The 25,412-nt window shown below is 36.1% G+C and overlaps 1 protein-coding gene across 1 annotated transcript in view; it reads left to right on the plus strand.

Moving 5' to 3' along the window:
• The window catches only part of SNX24 (sorting nexin 24), an 87,637-nt gene that overhangs the window by 51,400 nt on the left and 10,825 nt on the right, over window positions 1–25,412 (plus strand). Inside the window, exon 3 of the mRNA XM_062513603.1 lies at window positions 104–208. Within this exon, the coding sequence (XP_062369587.1) occupies window positions 104–208 (105 nt within the window). The remainder of the gene's footprint in view (window positions 1–103; window positions 209–25,412) is intronic.

The raw sequence follows: 25,412 nt of genomic DNA on the forward strand, positions 1-25,412 counted from the left end.
TTTTTTACATCGCTAACATAAACTTGTTTATTTTAAAGAGACATTATTATACTTTGTTTCTGTCTGTGTTTCTTTTTTTTCTTTATGTTTTTTTTTCTTTCAGCTCAAGAAGTTCATAAGAACACCAGAGATCCCTTCAAAGCACGTGAGAAACTGGGTCCCCAAGGTCCTGGAGCAGCGACGACAAGGCTTGGAGTTATACTTGCAGGTATGTCCACTTGCAGCCCACTGAAATTAAAAGCAGTATCTGTTTCCAGAGCATTAGAAAGCATCAAGTATGGTGTTTTACTGATAGGCAATTTTCGTGGTGGGAAGTGATCTGGAGCTGTTCAGTTAGCAGGACTACCAGCTAGGAAACCAGACTATTTTGCATTTTTTTTCCTGATTTTTCCGAAGGCTGATCATTGACTTTGGTGAACCTTCATGTTCCTCTGCCTAAAGTGAGAAAAATAATGTTATTCTTTCCAAAGTTGTTCTGACTATACCAGTCAAAAGTGTTGCAGAAAAACTGTAAGGAGGTTTTATTTACCTCACCTCTCTTTAGACAGAATAGAGAAGCATCAGCTAACCCAATTCATATCCCTCTGCTATACATGTCTGTATATTAATTGTTCCTCTAGCTGAAATAGGCACCTGTCATTTCATATTAATCTCAGTTGCTTTGGACATTTGCATTTTAAGTCTTAGTTTCTACTTGATGAGTCATGATTATGATAAAGCCAATACAAGGAGTCTTCACGAATGATGTAGTTGTATAGAAATCTAAATATATCAGAAGTAAATCCCATTCATTTTTAGTAGATGGAATTTCTATTGTCACTATGATTGCTTTAAAAAATGCCCCATGGTGTAGGTTCATAGCTGTTTCTCTGGTGGCAAAGACAGATGAAGGTGTTACTCTAAACATGTTCCCAGTTCACTGCACTTTCAGATGCGCTAATGCAAGTGCCGTTTTACTGAAGGGGATCATAGAAATAATGTGTTAAAACATAATTGTTGTGGGAGGAAGGTGAGAAAAACAGTCTTATATTCTTACTCCCATTAGCCATTTGCAGTGAATTTTTGTTTTTTCTGATTTCCATACAACTTTCTTTTGGACATAATCACTACCATGGCACATACACCAATTTGTCTTAAGTAGTTGATTTCCTTTAGAAAGAGAGGTAATTTGGTTATCACTTTTTAATTGTTGATAAACAGTAAAAAAACATCTCCCCCTACTGGAAGAGTTAGTCAACTCTTGTTCTTTTGCAGTTTTGCACATTTAATTAACTCTTCCTCTGTTGTACAGCTGTTGACTGTTACAGGAACGTGCAATGGTTTAGGTTGGAAGAGACTGCTGGGCATTATCTGTTTAAAACCTGACAAGCCTCTAAGTTATATTCTTACTGATGTGCATACTGAATTAAACAAGAAGAAAAGTCATTAATACTTTTGTCAAAGTAATTAATTTCTGTTTCCTCTAATAAAAAGCAGAATTAATCACCAGTGAAATTTTAACTGTTAAGATAATTAGAGCCTGGTTCTAGACAATGAAAAGTTCACAGTAAAGCACTTCGGGTATGAGATGTTTTTTAATAGTGCCAAGCATTTACCAAAGCACAGTGTAGAATATACTACAATTTAAGAAGACATGATCAGTTTTTTATTTAACACCATGTATGTAAAATAATGCAAACATGTTTTCAGGTGTTACAGCTGATAGTTAATCTGTAGAAGCTGTTTGGCTACTACTGTCACTCGTCAGTGGTGGTGCTTGTAGCCAGACATTTGTGCAGCAGATAAACTGTTATGAAGACATGCCAGTCATTAACTGTTTTGTATAAAACAAGCCAGAATCATACACAAACATTGAACTATTACATAGGTGTAATGTTCAATGAATTTGTTTTAGCATGCTATGCAGATGGCCATGGAATACAGGCCTGTATCTGACATGGTCTAACCATGTTGTATTGTTAACATATTTTTAATTAAGTAGTTGTCATAATTAAATGCAGATAAAAATATTGACATGAAATGAGAGTAATAGAATCACTCTCTACTAAGTAGTAAAGAAAGCAAGACATTCCCTTGTCTAAGACAGAAGGTGCTGCAGTTGCAGGACCTTGTTACATCTTTGTGACCTTTTCATTGAGAAATCTCCCTTTTAAATCCTTTCATCCCAGGTTGTTTGTTTCTTGGAGTGGATGGACAGGAGCTCAGAAACACTTCATTATATCTTTCTGAAGGGTAGAAAAATTACAAATAAATGAAGCATTATTAAATGGTGAGCTGCAAAGAGCAATTGTTTTTTAATGTATCAGTAGCCACTGCCAGCTTATTGTCATAAGACTCCTTATTTTTCTTCTGATTTCAAAAGGTTGGGTTGGGACTTTTTCTTGTTATAATAGAGCAATTTAAATGGAATTTTGAAAGACTGATTTATTTTACACTATTTTTAAGTAAGACTTTCATATTTTGTTAGTTTGACTGGAACGTGCAACTTCTGTTTTTCATACTGTGAAACAATTGACTAGAAGTACTAATATGCTTGGTAATTCAACTGCATGTATAACAATATTTACAGAGTCCTTGTGAATACTGAGAACAATCAACTGACTGACAAGAGGAAAGAACGATTATGTTTAATTTATTAATAAGGAAACAGATGCAAAGATAAGAGGATGACAGATTGTGGCCCTAAACATTCAAGCAAATTAGTATGAAGAAATAAGCTATTGCTACTCTGCTTATCATGGTAAATGTCTCTGTGCGTGATCTTACACTACAGCACAGAGGACTTAAGATGAGCTGATTTAGTCTTGGCTAAATACGAAAATCACAGAATGAACTTAATTGGAAGGGACCCACAGGTATCATTGAGTCCACTCCTGGTCCTGCACAGGACACCCCAAGAGTCACACCGTGTACCTTAGAGCATTGAACAAACACCTCTTGAGCTCTTCCAGGCTGGTGCTGTGACCACTTCCCTGGGGAGCCTGTTCAGTGCCCAAACACCCTCTGGGTGAAGAACTTTTCCTGATATCCAACCAAAACCTCCCTTAACACAACTTCAGGCCATTCCCTCAGGTCCTGTCATTGCTTACCACAGAGAAGTGATCAGTGCCTGCCCCTCCTCTTCCCCTTGTGAGGATGTTGAAAATGGGGTCTACCCTTTGTCTCCTTTTGCTCTCCAAACACCTGTTACTGCCAGTAGAAGAGCACTAAACCAGCTTTTATTACCTTGTGGTGGCCATAAACTAGGTAACTTTATAGTTACTCACTTGTATATCTGAGCTTGTAGCTTGCAGTGGAGCAGAGATGAGAATCCAGGTGGTTTTGATTTTAAATTTGTAAAATAAATCACTGGGTTACACTACTGCTGACAGAAATCTCCCTTGATAGTAATTTCAGTCAGCAGTAAAATTTGAACTTAACATTTATTTACAGTTAGCAATATCTTCTCTTGATGAGCTTCATGAGGAGTTTGGTGTTGAAGAAAGGCAGAAGATAAGGATTTTAAGCAGCTGGTTGTGTAAGGCACCTATAATTTGAGAATGGCTACCAAAAGGATCTGCCCTAAAAGTCTGTGGCTCCTCATAATAGTAAGTGTAGTTAAATGTATTTGCTTGAAAGTACCAGAAGGTGAATATAAGTGTGAAAGATGATGGAGCAGGCTGATAAACCCGCATTGTAGCTTCTGAATAGTGTTTGTTTTGTTTGGATTTTCCTTCATCCACTATCCAATTTTGGACTGACTGTTATCACAAAGCAATGCAGAAATATAATTTGGTTGGTATGTGTATTTAAATTGAAAACTCCCTCTTCCACAGTTTTTACTGTGTCTGAATTCAGGAAGTCATTTTGTAGACGGAACAAGTGAACAGATAGTTGGGGTCTTAATTTCAACGTTGAATGGTGGCACTGGCATGTTCTTACCTAACTGGCTATCAGAGCAGTCACAGCTTTGGTTCAGATCAGTATTTGTTGCTAATACATTTGATATGAGATACTATTGGTGGAGCAGCTTTTACACAGCTTATTTCCTGTGAATTGGTAATGGGGAAGAATTTGATCTAGCCACCTGCTCATTTGGAGTTAGGTCATATCCTTGTCCCAGTAAGCTGACACTGGATGTTATTGCCATCCAGACTGTCTGCCCCAGGGACTTGCCCTTTGACAGGTTTGCCTTTTAAAGTTCAATGGAATAGATATTTCTAACCCCCTTGGGCTGAAGAAATCTCATCATTTGCTGATATCATCAGTCCAACAAGCATCGTTAACAGAATTCACTGTGAAATGGCACCCACACCTCAGCATGAGACTTTGTAGCTGCTGCTAGTCCTCACTGAAATAATTTGTTTATAGGGAGAGATTTTGAAGGAGGCCCATATTTTATATTAGTTTCAGGGTACTAAGTCATTTCTTGTGGTCTGGGTGACCTGAAGAAATTCTTGTGACTAGCAAGGCTCTAATATAAAACAGAGAGTTGTAGACCTTCTGAAGTGTTCTGTATATATGTAGGGTCTCTATGTACATACATCTCTAACCAGAGTTAATATGTATAGCTAATATTTCTCTCTTGGCTGAGGTCAAGAAAACATACTTGCCTTTTATTTATTCTTGAACTTTTTACAAAGAGAACAGTCCTGATTCCTGGAGATAAGATTGGTTAAAGTGCTCCTTGGCTGTGAGACATGAAGACTTGATGAACTTCAACATTCCAGCAGTTTCAGGAATCCAAATCTTAAAAATGAATTATGGCACTTATGAAACTGGACTAGAGATGTGTTTTCCATTTAAGGAAGTAATCTGGAGATCTGAGAAGCTCTTTGACCTATATTTCAGTATTCTTCAGAATGCAATTCTCTTTAAAAATATTGTAACTACCAGTCCTTCCTGAAAAACATAAGTAAAGCTGTATCTGTTATGATCTTACTCTTAAGAAATTAAAATCCAATCCTATACTTAGCTGTCTTAGTTTCCAGCAGGGTGGAGTTAGGAAAACAGTGGATGTAATAATGTAATGAAGAATGTGTAGTTGCTTTATGAGTAAGCTCATCAGAAATATAAAGAAGAAAAGTACACATTATTATATTGCATTTTTTACTCTTTTTGGGGAGACCAGTTCAACCATAACTGCAAAAAATGAGGACAAATGAGCTTTTTCTGTAGTTAGTTAGACTACAGCGGACAAACTGTTAATACAGGGAATTTGGCTTGAGGTGTCATTTCTTCATGGGCCACTACAATTTTCTTTATTTACTTCAGTAAGCATTGATACGAAATTCCTTGTGGTAAAGTTTAAATAAGTAAATAACCTTTTCTGACTGGACAGTGGGTATGAACAAATTTTTTGTACTATTTTCTTTAAAGTTGATCTAATGTGATGTTACTTCATAAAAGTTTTAGTTTCAGTTAAAAAATAGTGAAAGGTTATTTTTTTTTTGATTTGAAAACTCTGTTGCAGACCATTTCAGACCTAATACAGCATTTCATATTCAGGTGGGGATAAGAATTGTGCTTAACTTGAGCTTCAGTCATTGCCCCTTTTTACTGTCATTCTGTGGGCTGTGTTAATGTGATTTCTCAGACTTTTTTATCAAATTGTGAGGAAAAAGTGTTCCATCACCTTGTGGGGAGTTTCATTAGTTCTTCACTACTTAACTGATTCAATTTCTGTTGACCTCTTGCTATTCTAACAAGAAGGAATGCAAACTCAGCCATTTATAACCTTGTCCGTTGTCAAGAAGACTGGAGAGATCTCTGCTCTCTCATCTAGGCTCCTGATGCCAGTGTGCAAGTACTCCTCATGGTGTGTTTGCTAGAGCTCTGCCTTTCAGTAGCCAAATACAGTTGTTCTGTAACTACAGCTGAAATACTGCTTCAGAGCTCTCTTGCCTGGAGTAGGATCAGAAAAGAAAATAAATTTATTTGGGAAGAAGAAATCCTTGGTGATTACATGGTTTTTCATTGTTTTCTTTTTTTCTTTGTGAAGTAGAAGTAAAAATGGTCCCATGGTAGTACATAAAAGATATCTGAGCTCTCTTAAGCAGAACAAAAACTAGGACTTCATATAAAAACAGGAAGATGTTGATTGTGGCTTCAGCTGATATGGATCTCTAGGATCAGATGTAATCTGTAAGTGCTTTCTAAGTGGAACAGTTTTTGACGTTACATATGTAATGTTTGTAGAGGTGAACTGGTGCTATTGGAGATGTTTAGATTTGTTGAGATCTCTGTGTGTGATATGTGCACTTCTATGAGACATTTTATAGCCTTTGCCAAATAAAAATTAATCAAGTTGCTTACTATTTAATATGGAAATACAGTGGCAAAATGATCTTAGAACTATTCAATGATCATTCAAGTATTTAAGTTTTATTTTTGTGTAGTTCACATTCATCACATTTGTCCATTCTATGTCTATTCATTACAATTTTTCTTCCTTTATATTGTCAAAAATCCATTCTGCATCAAGCATTTAATTGTTCCCCTATGCCTGTGTACCTTCACCAAAGGGTGTTGTGAACACAGAATTTTGATTTAGTTCAGCTGGAAGACTGGAAAGGTATATGAAAGGGCAGCCTATATCAAGCATAGAAGATCCCCTAAAAGGAAATAACTTTTGAAGCTGATTTTGTTTTGAAGAAGAATTTCTTATGTGGTAGTCTTGCACATTTATACTCTTGCCTGGTATACATTCATAGCAAGTTTGGGATATAGGATACCGAACTAAATGAATCTTTGGTCTGAAGCAATGACCTTTCTTCTGTAATCCTTAGATAGAGACATGCTTGTGTTTCAGCTTGTTATTAGATGTGTTTAAACATTAATGTTAAAACATTTAAACAAGAACTGAGCCCTGTATGTATTATGAACACTATTAAAAAGAAAAAAAAAAAGAGTTAATTGTATGGTTGAGAAGACATATTTGAATCTTTGAGATATATCTATAGGGATGGATGGATGGATGGATGGATGGATGGATGGATGGATGGATGGATAGATAGATAGATAGATAGATAGATAGATAGATAGATAGATAGATGAAAAGGTATGCAAGTGATGTGGCAGTACAAAGCCACTTGTAAAGGCTAATGCTTTTTCAGACCAAATGTTTTACACATGGGAGGTAATTGGTTCTATACTTAAAAGCTGAATACAGAGGTTGAAATTTCAAGCTATAAAAGTTTTGTGCAAAATGTGGGCTTATACTTTTTCTTCTCCACCTTATTCTGACCTGTGGGGTTTTTTTCCCACTAGGCTTCTGTTTAACCATTCCCCATGTCTGGGAGCAGGAGCTGGATAGAAATCACTTTGACTTCCTTGTATCATTCATTAGGCACCACAAAGGTTTCTGCAGAGGCAGTCCTTCCCTTTCTCCTATGTACACATTCACTGTTAGGATCCATTTCTAACTAATTTAAGATCAAATTGGCTTATTTGCAGAAAAAAAATTCCCATCAAGTCCAGAAAGATGTTTATCTTCCTGATTGCTGTTTCTGTAAACCAGTTGTATTTTAAATGCTGGTGAATATGCTGAGAAGGAAGGGTCTAGCATTAGAAAGTTGCAAAAAAAAATTGATTCAGTGAAATAAGATTTAACTGATGTTTTGCTGCAAAGTCTGTTGAATCACCCACATCTATTAATCACATTGAAAATTCTCTCCATTATCCAAAATTATTCAGTGTCTTCCATCTCTAACTCCATTTATTGTGCAGCAGTCAAGGCTGAACAGCTCCTGTAAGGAGCTCTAAAAGCAATGGTATCGTAAGTATAAAAAGACAAAATGTTCTTTGTCCTCATTAAAGATTGTGAGCAGAGTGTTAAATAATATTAATGGCTGGGATTGTCAGTACTTAACAGTACTTTCCTAGTACAAGTGATTTTATTGATCGATACAGTCTCAATGTAACAGGGCAGATTATTCTACTGATTTTATCGAAACCTTAACTAAGTTTGTTAGTGTACCACATATCCTTAAATAGATCTAGATGATGATGTAGATTAAGAAAAGCAGACCACCATCCATCTTTTTTTGATCGGTTAATAACTTAAATCCATCATTGCTGCAACTGGCTTTTTTAAGATTCTGTTGTGCATACGTGTTTTTTTGGTCGTAAAGATACATAGCTGGGTTTAGATGGCTGTGGATTTTAAAGAAGTGTGCCTGACACATGCAGGATTGTATATTTGTTAAAAGGAAGCAGAAAGACAAAGAAAACAGGGAAGCAAAATAATTCTGTAGATAATTTAAAGGAGACCCATTTATTAAAAATGTCTGCAGAGATTTATGAAGAATTATTTGAACCATTTTTCACGCATGCTAAGAAAATTACCTGGTTTGTGTTTTAGGAGTTAAATTTTAGCTTTTTCTTATGCTATGCTCTGATTTATGATAAATATTTCTTTCCCTTCATCTTCAATAATCTGTTTATATTTGCAGTATAGAATTGTGCTGCATGAACTCCCTCATTTTACTCTTGCATGTTAGAGGTGATCAAATATATTTACTAGGTTAAGCACAGAATTTACATTAGTAGTTGTGACAGGTTTAGAAACCATGTCAAAGTGCTTGTTCTCTTTTCATTATACTGTTTAGCATAATGATACTGTATTACATACTTTTGCCCAAGCTAAAATGAACATCAAAGTGTACTAATCATGCATTTCCATACAGTGAGAAATGGTCTCTATCATGACTGCATATGCTCAGAATACCTGGAAAATATTTAAGAGGAGAAAGAAAAAAATTAAGTTCACTGTCTAGATCACAGTCTATGAAAGTAGAGCTAGGGGTATTGAAACTCAAAGGCTGGCACACACCTGCAGTCTGCTGATGACTGTTCTAACAGCCCTGATTCCTTCTAAATCCATACAAAGTATGAGATAATTCATTTAGCCGTGCTGAAAGAAAATGTGGTGCTGAATGCAGCTCCACATTTGTCATGTAGGGAATAAATTTTCTTTTTCCTTAATAGATATTTAATAGATTTGCTTGAGTTCTTTGGGGAAGGTGGAGGGAAGTAAAAAAATTCTTGTCCATTATAGTAAAGAAGGAAGAAGGGCTGCAGTAATTCCTGCAGTCTTATTACCACCACCTGAAGTTTGGTAGAAAGACGGTTTCCCCCATCTTTTTAATCAATCCATAACATTTTAAACATATTTTCAGTTCCTATTCTGTGCTGTTTTACATAAGGTAATTCTTATATTTACACATAAAAATGATTACTGCTTTTTTTAAATTGAACTTTCAAAGCAAGTTAAATCTTAAGGGCTTCTGCTTCAAAATTATTCTGTAAATTTAATGAATTGCTAATAAAGGGATAAACTTATTTTCTTCTGAAGGAGTATTTTATTATTGTATGTGTAGTATAACACAGTATGTTTTGTTAAGGTTGTCCAGTAGTATACAGCACTAAATTAGAATGTAGTTTATACCTAGATTGCATTGACTTTTTGCAATCTGGTAGCATTCTTCTTCATACACTTTTTGTGTGAGTGAAGGTCCACCATTAATATTCTTTACACATTTATAAATTGCACATGAGGGCAGAGGAAAAATGTTCATGAAGAAGCGAATAATTCTTTTTTTACAGATTTGAATCTTCACATAAGGCACAGGCTGTGTTTGGAAGCCAGAGGAAGAAAACAAAATACAGAATATATTCTGAGAAACTGAGCCATTTATTATGTTCTTTGGATGAAGAACTCGTTCTGGAGGAAAAAGTAGTGTAGGAGCATGCTACTTGTGTAAGCAATGTTAATTAATCCTTATACATAAAGAAGCTGAATTAAAGCTTGATTCTAGTGTGCTATAATAATTTCATTGTCCAATATCATTTGTATTATTAAACATAGGCCATTCTGGAAAAAAAAACCCAAACAAAACCTAACAAGCTGTAGAACTAATCACAGGGGGTTACCAGAAAAATGCTGAAATAAATAAGCAGTAATTCTTGACCTGCTTTAGATGTTGAAAGGAAGGACCATAAGAACAGAAGAATTCTTTGCAAGAAGGACTGCAAAGTAAAACAAAACATGAGAGCTGTAGCTAAGACTGGCTAAGAGGGTATCTAAGAGACGTGAGCAGAGGAAGAGGAACAATCTTCCTCAGATAGGTTGTGGCAGGGTGGTCAGTGAGCCTCCTCCTTTGGTTCTGCAGTAAATCGAATGCTCCTGCATTAGATATAATTCCTGTATGTCTGTGTGCGCTGCCTTTTCTTGGCATTTATGCAGTCTTACATGACTCCCTCCTGAAAGATGTTGAAGGATTTCAGTATGAACTAAGGGGAGAAGGTCCTGTGGTCATGGGTAGCTTAGGAGAATAACAAATGCTTGTTATCTTCTCTGACATTGTCTATCTCTACCCACATTACTGTTGATTGTCTTTCTTTTTTCCGCCTGCTTATTATCTCTGTTGTCCGAATGTAATATAGATTTAGTTACATGTAATAAAGTTCATTTTACACTAAACCATTCATTGCATAATTTTTTTACTTGAAACAGACTTGGATTTCTGTGAAAGTATATTTGCAAACAAATACACATTGTTGAATGATGCCTAAATTTATAACTCTAAAATGGATTTTTCCTGTAGGCTTTGAAAATATGGACATTAAAATAGGAAACTTCCAGAGTTACTTATGATAAATACTGTGAATTATATATATAAGAAAATTTTCAGGAAGTATTGATGTAGGCTTGTGGTACATTTTCTTCTTTTTAATTTCTCATAATTATAATTGTCTGTATCTAATATACTTTTTCTACTGTAGATGAAAGAAGTTTGCAGAAACAAAGCATGAAGCAGAAGTAGAACCTTTAATTTCATTAGGCATGTTGTAACTGGTGAAGATTAATGTATATATCTCTTGCTAATTCTTTTCAATTACTCAGTTCATATAAATTCCCAAACCTTGTTAATTATGCTGAAGTCAGGTGGTAATTTTTAACAGTGTTTCCACAGCAAGGGAATTTTCCTGGTCTAACCTTGCCCTCCTGTAGAAACTCTCAGCAGATTAGGCATTCTGACTCTAGTCCATTCGTTTTCAGCACAAACCTAATTGCTGCCGACTGCCTGCCACAGGTACCCTGGTTATTGTACATTTAAGGGATGCAGGTTCTTCTGAGAACAAATAAGAAAAGATTAATTGTTTGTTTTGTTTCATCCCAAGAGAAATGTGGGAGCTTAATCAAGAAAAATAATTTCTTCTGTTGATTTGGCTTATTTGTGGAAAGGGATAATTGTATAGAGGCAGGCATAGAGCTATGCATTTTGAAAGAAATTTTGCAATTTACCTACTTGGGAGGCAAAATGAATGTAACACAGCATTGGAATTGATGGGGATGGTTCACATTTCTCATAGTAAGTAATTTGGCTGCTGGGCTTTTATTTGAACCAATATTGCTAGGTGGTGTTGTCATTTGTTTTGTCTGCTTCTTTGGATATCTAATCAAGTAGGGGGAAAAACGCTTTTCCAAATTGTCCTTAATTGCTAGAGCACGAAGCGAGCTAAGCACCAGGTATTTCCAATTAAAGAACTTGTTTCCAGCAAGCACCATTAAATCTATCTTTCCCAATCTGATAAATAAGCTATCAAAGAGTGGAACAGATTAATTGAGAGCAATTAGTTCAAAGCTCAGTATAACTGTTAAACTGAACCAACATTATCAATGAATGCAAATTTTACGTAAAGCAGTAAGAAGCACTGATGCAACAAAATAGTTGAGAGTAACCACTAAGCACAAGGGGAAATTACATATGTGATACAGAAATAAAACAAAATCGCAGATCATACAATTCAGAACCATCACAAGATTTATTCCAATTGCATCTAAAGCATAAGAAAGCCCTGCATGTACTTCAACACTTGTGTTTGTAGACACAGTAATATCCAAGTGTGCTTTGCTTATATTAATAATCAGTAACCCCTGTGTTTGGTAGAGACTAAGCCTACACAGTGTTTTGATTATCCTTTAGTACAGGTTTATGTTCCTATATATCTAGACGTCTTGGATGGGTGTTCCTTTCTTCCAGCTGTCTGCCAAATTGCATTGGTCTCCACATGGTGTAAACATCATTCTGCATGTGGGTCCTCTAGATAGTTCTCTTAATGATAAAACACAGAAAAAGCACCTGGATGCTCTCCTTACATGTCAGCATTTTGGCAGTGCAGACATCATCATGAGAAGAAAGCCTCTCTGTCACCTTAGATATTGAAATAAACTTATAGGCTCTGAGCATTAATATGGTAAAAAAAGGTTTTACAAGTTTGTTGCTTGTTGATAATTGTTGTGGATATTTTGCTTTGGAGTAATGTACTCCATCAAGAAGAAGGCACATGAAATAGACTAATTTCTGTCAGTTTTTAAAGAACAACCTTGGCTAGATAAGTTATATTGCTGCTCTGTGTGTTGGCATCATTCCTGTAAATTGACAGCACAAGTATACCAGCTGCCACAACTTTTAAAACTGCTCTCTTAGAGCATCAGTTTGTGAGGTGCATCTCTGGCCTTTACAGTAGCAATGTGGCTGGAGTCTGCTTTTGCAGAATTACAGTTTTAAAATGGTTGGATAAAAATCTTATTTCTTATGCTGTTGCAACCCACTGGGTACATCTATTCTAGGAAAATGAAAAGGTCAGTGATAACTTTCCCAATAAAACCTTCTGAGAAAATGTCATTCCAGTTATGTGTATCTGACTGGGGGAGTTCATCCTCCATTTTTTGAGCTTCATATTTTTTTATTTCTGGAATATCATCATCATTAGAGGAATTCATCATTCATAAACATGATAGTATGGTGTCATATCAGCTCATGAGCTGATGATAACAGACATGCTTTTAACAGACATAGTACTTTGAATACAGGTAATTTACAGTATTTTTCTTTGTATCACTACTGGCAAGTCACAATGGAGTAAGATCACAGTTGTATTCTGTGTAGCCATGGTCTTCTGAGCACCTTCTCCTTAATGTTGGCTTCTGGAAAATACTCAGATTATCTCCAAAAAATCATGAGGAAGTTAGACAATTGAAATGTCTCCTAGTTTCTTCATATGTCAAGGCATCCAGATCTTTAAGTGTGCTTTCAGTGTGGGATCCAGCTCTCACACATAGTTCAGTGGGAAAGGTTCCTGATGTAACTCTAATTAAAAGAGAGCACTCATAAAGCCGCAGGAGAGTATGGAGGAGCAGAGACCATGCACAGAATTCAGAGTCTATAGTCTTGCAACCAACAGCATTTAAGCAGCCATTATCAAATTATCCCATCAGACATTTCTCTGTGTATTTAAACTCAGTCAAGGTCAAGCAGTGATATGCACTAATAGTTTGGAACAGCAGCAGTTGTATAACTTCACAATTAAGAAGCAATTTGTATTTCTCTAAAGATACTATATTTAAATGCTATGCAATAGTGCTTACCTGCTTTACAGGGTGATTTTTTTATAATTAATCAAATTCAGACAAGTTTAATTATGTGACCTGAATTAGTTATCCATCTTTAAGTGCTGGAATCACAAGAACACACACTGCAAGAGTAAGTTACCACAAAATACTGGGTTTTGTACTACTTTTTGTAGTATTGGGAATAAAGATTAGTGGGTTTTATAATCAGTTTGACCTCAATGCTGCAGAAGGCTCTTGACACTGTTGTTCAGTGTAGATACTCAAGAACTGTATTATTAATGTAAAAGTACAGAAAATATTTCAGTGAAGAGGTCCAGCCACCAGGCTTGGCATCTCAACCCAAATTTTAAGTGGCAAAAAAATCCCAAAAAGAATCCAAATTTCTCTAGTTTGCCAATTATTTTTGCCCAGTTTTACAAAGCAATGATGTTCACCAGGGAAGTCAGAGAGAAGTCTGTCATTAGACAAGACTAATGGGTTTGTTACTGTGTATATGGAGACATGTAAATTATTTTCCCTGTAGCATATTTACCAGTTATAGCCACCATATTATCTTATTTATATCTATAGCAGATTCTTTCAACTTCAGATTCTTTTAGCTCTCCATCTTCCAACCTTTTTATGTTTTGGTTTCTTCCCCCTGAAATTTAATTCTGACCCTTTGACTTTATTCAATCTTATTCAATTTACGTATCAGTTAGAGTATTATCTTCTGATGATCATGTATTGAACATCATCTCTCTGGCCAGTCAACAGACAATGCTAGGTTTTTTGTAGATTTCAGTTCTACTATAAATCCTTTCTGAACCATTACACTACGTCCACATCTGGTGGCATACTCACTTTTATTTGGTCATCGTGGAGTCTAGAATCTGATTAATCTGTCTATTCCACTGTATATAGTAGTGTTCTGCCTTTTCATTGAAGAAACACACCAAGAAATGTGACTTCAATAACAATTTTACCTAGCTTCAGATGCTGAAGCTTTCTTGTAAGGTAAACAAGAGCCTTCAGAGAAAGATTAAGCACTGGGAAGAAGAGGTGCAACACAGCATTTTTTACAAATTCTTCTTTGTTTGGGAAACATGGAGACCAAATATTTGTGCCAAAGTGAGTAATAGAAGTAAGGAAGATTGCTGTCTAAAATGGCAGAATATATGATTCATTAATCTGATCTCAATTTCAACCTCATTTGTGGAGTTAACTGTTCATAATTAAGTAGTTCTCTGGTTGCTGAGTGAGGAACATCAAGTAATTGCTAAGTGAGAATATAACATCAAAAATACGGGATTTATAGAGAACATCTTGGCATTCTTGCAGCAATCTATAATGTTATGATAATTTTTAACAGAAATACAGATAGCTCTTCTGCTTCTGTTAGCAAGCTAAATTGCAATATTTTTTGTCTGTTTTGGAGAAATCATCTGTCTTTCAATAACAAGAATGTGGAGAGGTTTTTTTGCCAAATCAGAACATTGTCCACAGAATTGCTATGGTGTGACAAATGCAGCCTTCCAGCTGATGCTGCTTGTGTGCCATCAGCACAGAAAAGTTAAGTAGCATTCACTGACCAAGTTAGGATGGTCTCTTTTCACAAGTAATTGCATTGTTCCTTACCTTTATTAAGGACTCCCTTGCTGGTGAGTTTTGGGAGGGACAAGTGTCAAGGAATAGAACCATAATGAAGTACCTGTGATTGAGCAAGGATTACATTGCTCTGTTAATTCTGTAAAAACTTGTCAGTTTGCCACCCAAATAAATGCCTAGACTGCGTAAAACATGGAGCAGAGTGACCTCTAGAAGAAAAATCAATGGCAATTCATATTTCATATGTCTATAATTGCTTGTGAGAGCATGGCAGTAGTTTGTTTATAGAGCAGCTTGTTCTACCAGGGATTGTTTCCTGGCTTTTTCTTCTTTCTAGTGGTGGTGTCTCTCATGGATTGTGAATAACAGCTAGACACAGCAATAGACAAGTTTTATTGTTGGTGATTTTTTATTATTGTTTTCACATTACTGTCTTCAGAATTGCCGCAATGTGTCCTGTTCCAACCAGTGCACTAATCTATAGTTACATGTAAATCGTGTTCACAGCTGTTTCCTTGAAAGACTCATGAAGCTGTTTTTTGCCCTATTTTTAGTAGGCAAAGCTCTTTCCTCCATGAAGTCATCCATTTGCTAGTATTTTAGCATTTAAACTGACTCCATTGTATGGCCATCATTTTTAAGCAATTTGGCCGAGAAGCAAAGCATTCTCACAGTCTGCTAATTTAAAGACAGAATTTTGAAAATATCTTTTTCCCACTGCTTTGCTTTGCTTTGTTTTGTTTTTTGTTTTTTTGTTTTTTTTTTTTTTTGAGAAGCTGTTGTAAGATTTGTATCCCCACTGAGGACCGAGATGTCATAGGGATAGAGAAAATGCCGCTCACTTTATGGATTACTGTTAGGTCAACAAAACTTTGGCAGCATTGATTAACTTGACAGTGAGTACAGCAGTACATTTATCACTTATGGCTGTGCTGTAGAAAATCTAATAAGAGGCAAACAATTCCCTTTAGAGCAGTAACAGGTTCACTGTGGCTAACGGTGCATGCACTGGAAATTTCTGACTTTAAATTATACCCTTGCTGCTAGTTGGGTCATTGACTCCAAGCTACTGCACTTTCACTGCTATGTTCTGTATTATTAATTTGATCAAAGTTGTTTTGGCTTCTATAAATGTGTGCAAGCCATATATTGAAGTTCATATAAACTCATAAGCATTTTTGAAGAAGGAATGCAGGAGGAACATGATCCAAGCTACATTATACAGAAGGGACAGTTGCTTGATACTACTGCAAATGCTTGGTGTCTTACAAAGTTAAAAAAGGGAAATTTTGAACTGTTGCTTACAAACCCCTCTCTAATTCACAGATTTAAATAAATCCTAAATCCAAATCTATCTTACATTCAGAAAGTTTCTTTGATTGTTCGGAAGGACTTTTTCCACATGTGCAAATATGATCTTTTTTAACTACCAGTAACTACCTTTAAAATTCTGTATACATTGATTTACAGATATGTTATTCCAGTTGTCTCTTTTTTGCAATAATAATGAGAATTGAACTGTTACAAACTGTTACAAATTTTTTTTTGCCTTTCCTGTGTAGAAGTGCTGCTGCTTGACTACTAGTTTGGCCACAATCTTATGGTGAAGTTGGGTTTTATTCAGTATTTCGTGGTTTCACTTTAATAGACCTTTTTGCAAAGCCTATGACCTGTGCATTGGAAAATGTCTTCGCATTGCAAATATTTTAAAAATCAAGGCTTTTTGGATTTTATTTTTTTTTAAAAATCTTGTCCTAATTAGTACTCTTAAATGGAAGCTCTGTGTAACATACTCTTCTACAGAAGAATATCAAGCTTTTTTGCAGTTTAAATAACCAAATGTATGTAAAGGTCACATACCCAAATAGTTGTGTTTCTAGTAACATGCTGGAAAGAAAATTGAAGGCAATTTGGTGTTAGGTGCAGATCAGAATATAGGTTGTGCAGCTTAACTTGTGGCTTTGTGATACAATCTGCAAAATTGCTGTTCAAATGAGAGAGCAGTAATTTTATTTTTTTTTTAAATATTGGGATATCTGGTACACTAAACACTAAAGAGATTTTTTTGGGTAGCAACTGTTATTTCAAGTATTTTATGTTATTTTAGGAAACTGAATTGGAGGTTTTGTTCTGCAGTATCTGTAAAAATGATGTTGTTTTCTTTGTTGGAAGAGAAGTATTCTACTTGAATCAATTGTCAGGAGGCTTAATGTAATAAGGCAGTTTGTGGTCTGACTAAAAGAAACACTGTGCAGAAGAAATTCCCATAGCAGTTTGTTTTTAACAGAAAAACTGAGTTCACCTGAACCATAAATACATTGAAAACTGAGGCTTAATAAGGTAGAGTAGAAGGAAGAGGGATTGTTGTCCGAAGTATGTCTTGTAATGACTACAATTTAACCAAATATCTGTGTTAATGATAGTGAAGCTCTATCAGCACCGTAACAGCTGATTATTTGCAAGAAACGATCAAGAAAGTTGACATTACTAACCTTTGCATAGTTAGGGGGAAAGCACAATTAAAATAGGGGCTCTCATTTCCTTTTTTAATTTTTTAATTTCCAGTATAGAAATTGTGTTTCTCACTCTCTTATTGCATTTTATAGGTAACGAGACACATTTCCACACTTTCTCCTGGGTTCATACAATAAAGGAGTTACCCCACTGGCTGCCTTACTGAACAGAGACCTGGTATTGATTACCTATCACACTGGCATCAGAACTACTCTTAGGATTCAATTTTTTTGTTGTTTTGCATATTTTATTGATCAAAAGTGGTAAATGAGCATCAAGCGTGCAAGAAGACGATGAATTGTTTACTTGCATAAAATAACCTTTCAATAAGGGAAGATGCATTGCTCACACTTTTGGTGCTGTTCTGCTGCCCGAAGCAGATGGCATTCAGCTGCTATTGATTTGCTCCTATAGTTACAGAGCAGCATGTAACAAGGCATGCTCATTTCTCTGAAAGAGGGGTGAGGTTTTTGCCAGGGTGGCAGAAGTGAAAAAAGGAAGGATGGGGGTTTTTGAGGATTGCTTTGGGGTTCTGGGTTTTTTTACAAGAAAAACATTGAGGCCCTGTGCAAACAAAAAGAGGGATTTCTGTGTTTGCAGAGGAAGGGAATTACTTTATCCAGTTCTGGCACTTCTGATGACATTAATTCCTGATGTAGATTGAATCCATGAGCAAGCAAGTACTGAGGATTTTAAAAGTAGATAGAATTTAGCATCACAAGCTCCACACCACAAGTTTTAACTGCTGTTTGTTTTTATTTATACATGCTTTGTCCTACTTGTGTAAAGAATGTTGATTCATTAGAAAGACAAAAATCATACTGTAATATGTTGATTTTGCAAGCACTTAATTTCACTGAAGAATACAGAGTTTAATATGCTGGATCTCTCCTATAAGGGAGGACATGCAGACATGACAAAGTCAGCTTTCTCTGAAAATTTATGTAGAAAGATATTTCATGCAGAATTTTGGCATGAACAAGATCTCTAATTCTTTGGCAGATTTTAACAAAATGCAGATATGTGATAGAAGAGGGTGTCAGCAATATAGTATAGGCATGTTTGTTCTAAGACAAAACATTTCAGTTAATTTATAGTCTTATTCCTGAAAAAGCAGTTTAGTGGGTGGCACTGAGGAGCAGCTTACAGTCCTTGTTCAATTTCGTTTCTCATAGAAATAACCCATCTGTCAAGATCCACAAGTGTTGTAGTATGAGAGTTAAATTCAGACTCTTGATGACAAAACTGGACCAGTTAAATGCTTTGACAACACATTTTAAAACCTTTCTTGCCCACCTGACTGTTCTGCAGGAAATGCTTACTATTGCTTTTGGACAGCCTTGAGCATCTTCCTGTTCTTATGTTATTTAGGAAAATAAAATTAAATAATTTACTCCATTATGACTGTTCTACTGTCCTCCATTACTTTTATATTGTATTTCTTTTTAATGAAAATAATGACTGAGTTATGATCCCTGGCAAAACATTTTTACAGCATAGTCAGTAGCTAGTTATTTATCAAGAATTTAATTTAAACATGCATATCAGTATCTGTTTAAAATTTTTCATCTTCATCTATTCAAATTTCTCTGACATTGATTTCACTTCGTTTGTGTAATTTATGAAATGCTGTCTGTGCTTTTTTGATATCCATATGGTTAAGTGTCACTGTGTCTTGACCATTTGTTATGATGCTTCTATAGCATAAACAGGCAAGAAGACATTGTCTGAATCTTTGACTTTAACCTTTGGTTCCAATACATAGTAGGCATTTCTTATGAGTGTTTTTCAAAGGAAACCCTGGTGTTTTTTTCAGAAAACTGATGTTTTTTAATCAATGGCTAATGCTGTCAGCATAGCATTTATTGCATTGTTCTGAGTTGATTTGGTCTTGCTCTATGTGGGGCTAAGAAAATGCTTGAAACTTAAGAATGTTTATAAAACAAGTTAATATGAAGAACATGGATAAGTGTGTCTTTTGAAGCAGAGTTTTCTCTTGCTAGGAGAAAGCCATTTGCTTTCACAAATTTAAACATATACATTCATATTCTTGTTCTATACCTGTTGTGTCTATCTGTACTGTTAGGACTGACTCAAGTTTTTTTCATTTTCTTCACTTCTGAGTTTGTCAGTGGTCAAAATATACTTTGAACTTCTTTGTAATTGTGTTAGCATCCACCTCCTCAAGTACAGAATTAAGATATCAAAGTAAATTGTTAGTATATTAATTATTCAGTATATTAAGTATATTAACGAAACCCCAACCAAAAAAAGTCCCACACACAGATTTTTACCTTTCTTTTGCTGATAAAGGTAAGTAAATGTCTTGCACAAAACATGTATTTTCTTGTTAAGTTGATTAAATTTTAAATAAGTTTAGAGTTTTTCAAATAATGCTTGCCAATTGCCTTGTAGCTATACTTCTAGCACTACAAAATAGCCTAGTTATTCAACATTGTATTTTGTGCTGAAAGGGCTACCAACACTCAAAACTAACAAACAAAACCCAAAAACCACCACCATATAAATCTAAACATATTTCATCAGCTATGTTACCCCTGCTTTACCTCTGCAAAAATGACACAATTGAGTTCATTAACCCCAGGTGCAGTGAATTCCCTGGGCTTTCAGCATTCTCTTGTTTGGACTTCAGAATGGCTACCTGCTGCTTAGTCTAATTAGTTTCAAAGGGAATGTAGAATCATTTCTCAAGAGTTTATTCTGACCCAAAGCACCTGACAAGAAAATATCAGAGAGACAAAATAAGAAATTATTGTAGAGTTGAATAGCATTTTTCTTGTAGAAACCATGCAGATGAGGAAATGATGCTCAGATGACTTTTGAATTTTTGATATGAGATTTGCATGAAATTGTCATTCTTGTGGAAAGCAAGACTTGTTTTCATAGATTAGTTCCTCAGACCATATCAAACATTGGTCGCTTTCCTTGTTCTCAGCAAAGTCAGCAAAATGAGTTAGAGATGTGGGAGATTGCTTATGAAGCTAAAAAGAAGTGAAAATGCTATTATAGCCATCAGCAACTCACTCCCCCAATCACTAATGGTCATTCTAAGGTCCATCACTGTTTTGTTACATTTTTTCCGATGTGCATCACTCAGAGCTGTGTTCTCCTTACCTGTCTTATAACAACTTATTTATCTTTGCAAGTATCTTGAAATAACTTACTTATCTTTGCTGAGTTTGCCTTCAGGCTTTTTGAGGGGGGGGAGTGTGGGCTGTTGAAACCTTTTTGGAAATGAAAGTAGGCTCTATCCTTTCAGGAATTGCAGTAAGTTTTGAAACTGAGTCTCTTTCTTCCATTGTAATATCTAGTCAGTAACCATCTAACCAAAGTGTATTTGTTTCAGTCACAGCAGTTCTGTGATATATTTCTATTCAGTTGTGTTTATCTTTGTTCCCAATAATTCTACTCTTTATTGTAGTTACTCACTTCCTGGTATAGGCATATCACTTTATTAATACCCAGTTTTCTCATAGTACTCTATTGCCATTACTATTATTATTATTACTACTATTATTGTTGTTACCATCATCATTATCACTGTAAGTTTTTTAGTTCTCTGGTTCTGAAGCAGCTATAAACAATATGTTATACACCATTCTTAATCCAGAAAATGAATAGTTTTCTTTGAGGGAATACTGTGCTCATGCTGACTTGTTACAGTAACAAGCAAATGTGTTTTATGACCTCAACTACAGAAATGCTTTGATGAGGATCAAAAAAAAAAAAAGGAAAATGGAAATGTATGATGAGTATTCTGAGTTTAAAACTGACAGTGATGAATGCTGATGGCTTCACAATGGCCATTCATGCCTTGAACAGACACTCTTTGCTGGACAACCAGGCCCAGGGAGTGGAGGTGAATGGAGTTACATCCAGTTCATGGCCAGTCACAAGGGCTGTTCCCCAGGGCTCAGTGTTGGGGACAGCATCGTTCAAAGTCTTTATCCATGGTCTGGATGTGGGGATCAAGTGCACCCTCTGTCAGTTTGCAGGTGACACTGAGCTGGCTGGGTGGGAATGTTGATCTGCTGGAAGATAGGAGGGCTCTGCAGAGGGATCCTGGGCAGGCTGGATTGATGGGCTGAGGGCAACTGCAATAAGGCAAAGAGATGTGTCCTGTCCTTTGGTCACAGCAACCCCAAGCAGTGCTACCGGCTGGGGACAGAGTGGCTGGAAAGTGGCCCAGCAGAAAAGGACCTGGGGGTGCTGGTCAACAGAGGCTGAACATGAGCTAATTGTGCCCAGATGGTCAGAAAGGCCAATGATATCCTAGCCTCTATCAAAAATTATGTGGCCAGCATAACCAAGAAAGAGATTGTCACCCTTTATTGGGGACTAGTGAGGCCACCTCAAATTCTGGGTTCAGTTTTGGGCCCCTCACTACAAGAAAGAGGAGTGCTGGTTAACAGAGGCTGTACATGAGCCACCTGTGCCCATGTGGCCAAGAAGGCCAATGGCATCCTGGCCTGTGTCCACAATAGTGTGCAGAACCAGGGCAGGGATTGTCCCTCTGCACTGGGCACTGGCAACACCCCACCTTGAATCCTGGATGCAGATCTGGGCCCCTCAGTTGAAGAAAGACATTGAGGCACTTGAGCATATTCAGAGAAGGGCAGTGGACCTGGGGAAGGACGTGGAGCACAGATCCTGTGGGGAGGAGCTGAGGGTGTTTAGCCTGGAGAAAATTGTCCTCGGGGGGACCTGATCACTCTATACAGCTATATGAAATGAGTTTGTGGAAGAATGGGGGTTGGTATCCTCTCTCAGATAAGAAGTGGAAGGATAAGAGGAAATGGCCTCTAGCTGGGCCAAGGGAAGTTTAGATCAGATATGAGGGAAAATTCCTTCAAGGAACAGGTTATCAAGTATTGGAACAAGCTGTCCAGGGAAGCAGTTTAGTCACCATCCCTGGAGGTATTTAAAATATATGTAGACATGGCATTTAGGAACTTGATTTCATGATGGATGCAGCAGTGCTGGGTTAAGGGTTGATCTTAAAGACCTTTTCTCACCTAAATAATTCTACCATTCTAAGAAAGGATTGTGACACACTAAGTAGACAGGAAGTATGCTAAACCCTGATATTTAGAGGAAGAAGGTTAGGACTTGCAAATTTGGAAAATCTAGAACCGATATTTCCACCATAGAATAGATTAGGTATTTATGATAGTATTTAATAACCTGGTCAGATCTGTTGCTGGGGTTTGCTTTTTTTCCCTGTGCAACTTCTCCTTGGTGCACAAACATCAGCATAGAAGGGCAGTACCTAACTGACAGAAAACAAAAACCTATCAATTTTGAAATTTGCCAGGTGTTACAGTTTGCAACTATATTTCTTAGACTTCTCTTTCTTTTTTTTTTTTCTTTTCTATTTTTCTTGGTGGTCTCTTTCCTTGATGTTTCTCAAAATGTAGTTTATAGATAACTGGTGTCTCATAAAACTCTGGTAGTGAACAGCAGAAACTTGCTGAACAGGGAAAATACATGCATTTCTGGTGACACTGGGCTGTGTGCAGTTCTTGTGGCCGGTTTGTACCTGGAGTGTTTTATGAGGAAATTCTGGCATTTACCAGTGACTGTGTTGGTCTGAGGAGTTGTGTAAGAGGACTCAGATGCTGCCTGTCTCAAGTGAGCTTCGTGGTGCTCTGTGGCATTACCCCTTGGAGCTTGCCTTCGGAGAGGGAGTGGCAGAGGGCAGGGTAAATGAGGCACCTTGCTTCTCTGAATGTTCAATGTTCCCGAGTTCTACTGTGTACTGTAATTGTAAATATGGTTGCTTTTTTACAAGTCCTCTTCCCCTGCACTCTCGAGAAAACTTTTCCAAACCTCAGCTGCCTAAATTCTGTATCTTCCTAAAATGTATGTTTTCTGTATTTACTGATACTGATAAATATATATATAGTTTTATATATATATATATATATTTATATATATATATATAGCTGTATATATATGTATATATGTGTTTTTATGTATATAGTTTTCTAAGGTATTCCTTGTTTACTATCACCACTACTATTCACATTATTGCAATTACTTCTGAAAAATATTTCAATTTACACATTTTGAATTTGGTGTCTAATTTTGCGTCTGTCCTTAGTGGATGTATTAATTCTTTGTATTACTTTTTTCTGTTATTTTTTTTTAAATACCTTTCTTGTTCCTGCTAAGTTTTTATAATACCATTAACTTGGCCTGCCCTTCTTTTTCCTTTTGCCTGTTTCTTTTCCTTTTGCTGTGTTGATTTCTTCATTTCTCATCCAGCTTTGTTTTAACCTCCAATCCTTTGATTGGAAATCTCAGGAAATTGTATTGACTGCTTCTTTGCATTTGTATTTTTCAAAGGAACTGTTCTTGCACTCTGTTTCTAATCTTTCAAGGACTATTCTCCTCTTTTACTGAAGAGAAGTTCACTCTTTGCTCCCACTAAATTACGTTCCCAGTTTTCTGGAAAAAAACCCCACTATTTTATTTTTCACATTAAATGGGTTATATTAGTAGACTTTTATACACTATATAATGGGTTATATTTGTAGACTTAGCCACAAGTCTGCACTTAGTAGTTAAATATTAGTTGGAACTGTAACTGTGTTTTCAACCAACTTTCTAACTAAAGTGCTGTCATCTTAAGACCCTATATGGTAGTATTTTCAACCAAAATGAGTAAACTGCCTTGCAGTATAAGTTATAGACACTGTCATGAATTTCTGCATACACATTTTCACTGATGAGTCAATAGTCATTTAACCTATTGGGCTTCCCTTTCATCTAATTTATCCTTTGCATATCTTGAGTTTACTATGATAGATGGATTTGTCACTCATGATATTCCAGAGCAGTTTTAAGCTCACAGGAAGTATCCTCCAGTCTTAAGGTTCAGAGATGCAATTCCCTTCTGTCCTTTTTATTAAACTGTTGTGACTTTACATTATCTTTCAGATAGTTCAGCTGGAACTTCTGAATCTTCATTGGATGTATTTTGTCTTGTAATATCTATAGTCAATATTTGTTCCCTTTCAAGCTCCACTGCTTGGATATCACTCTTACTGCTGACCCCTTTGTTACATAGTGTGGGAGCATTAACTAGCTGGTGCTTCATATGGAGCATCATTTCTGTGGTGTTGTACATGTGTTTGCACACTTCTTGAAACTTTATACAGGTTTTTAAGCACATTTGATAACCTCCTTCTGTTCTTACATATGTGAGTATTTCTGGTAGTAATGAAAAGTGGAAATTCCTTTTAGAATTAGTCCCAGTTAATAACCTCTCACAAGTGTCACTGAAAAAGGGAGTAATGAAGTTTCTTCATAGATCTTCACAATGGATTGAGTCTGCTATTACTTTAAAAAGGAGAAGCTTAATCTTACACGTCTGGTTTCTCTGTCTACTTTGTTTTTAGCTAATGTGTCTTTTGATAACCTTTTTATCATTTCATGGGACTGTGTAAGGAGTTCAGGAAAAGCAGGTTAATAGAAGAATATAGACTCTAAAATGTTCCAAAAGATGTGGATTTTGGTCCCAGTGGAGACTGACACTCCAGCCTACTTACTGTAGCTGGAGTATATTGATTTTCTTTTCACCCATTTTAGCTGCACCACTGAATTAGGTATTGTGAAGCATCTTTCCCTGTGAAGAGAGGAAAAACTGTCATGAACTTTTTCACCCTAACAGTGTAGCCTTTCAAACTAAACCTGATTGAATGGAAAAGTCTGTAAAAACCCTGTAACTCAGCTTCCACTCTCTCCCTTTCCAACACTCTTCCAGCTACCTCAAGAAAGTGTGATAGACAACTGTAAGAAATTGATTTTAAAATATTTCTTCATTAAAAACAGCAGTAATAATAATAATAATAATAATATAAAAAATGAAATGCATTTCTGTGGCATG

The sequence above is a fragment of the Cinclus cinclus genome, chromosome Z (assembly GCF_963662255.1).
Source record: "Cinclus cinclus chromosome Z, bCinCin1.1, whole genome shotgun sequence".
Taxonomy (NCBI): Eukaryota; Metazoa; Chordata; class Aves; order Passeriformes; family Cinclidae; genus Cinclus; species Cinclus cinclus.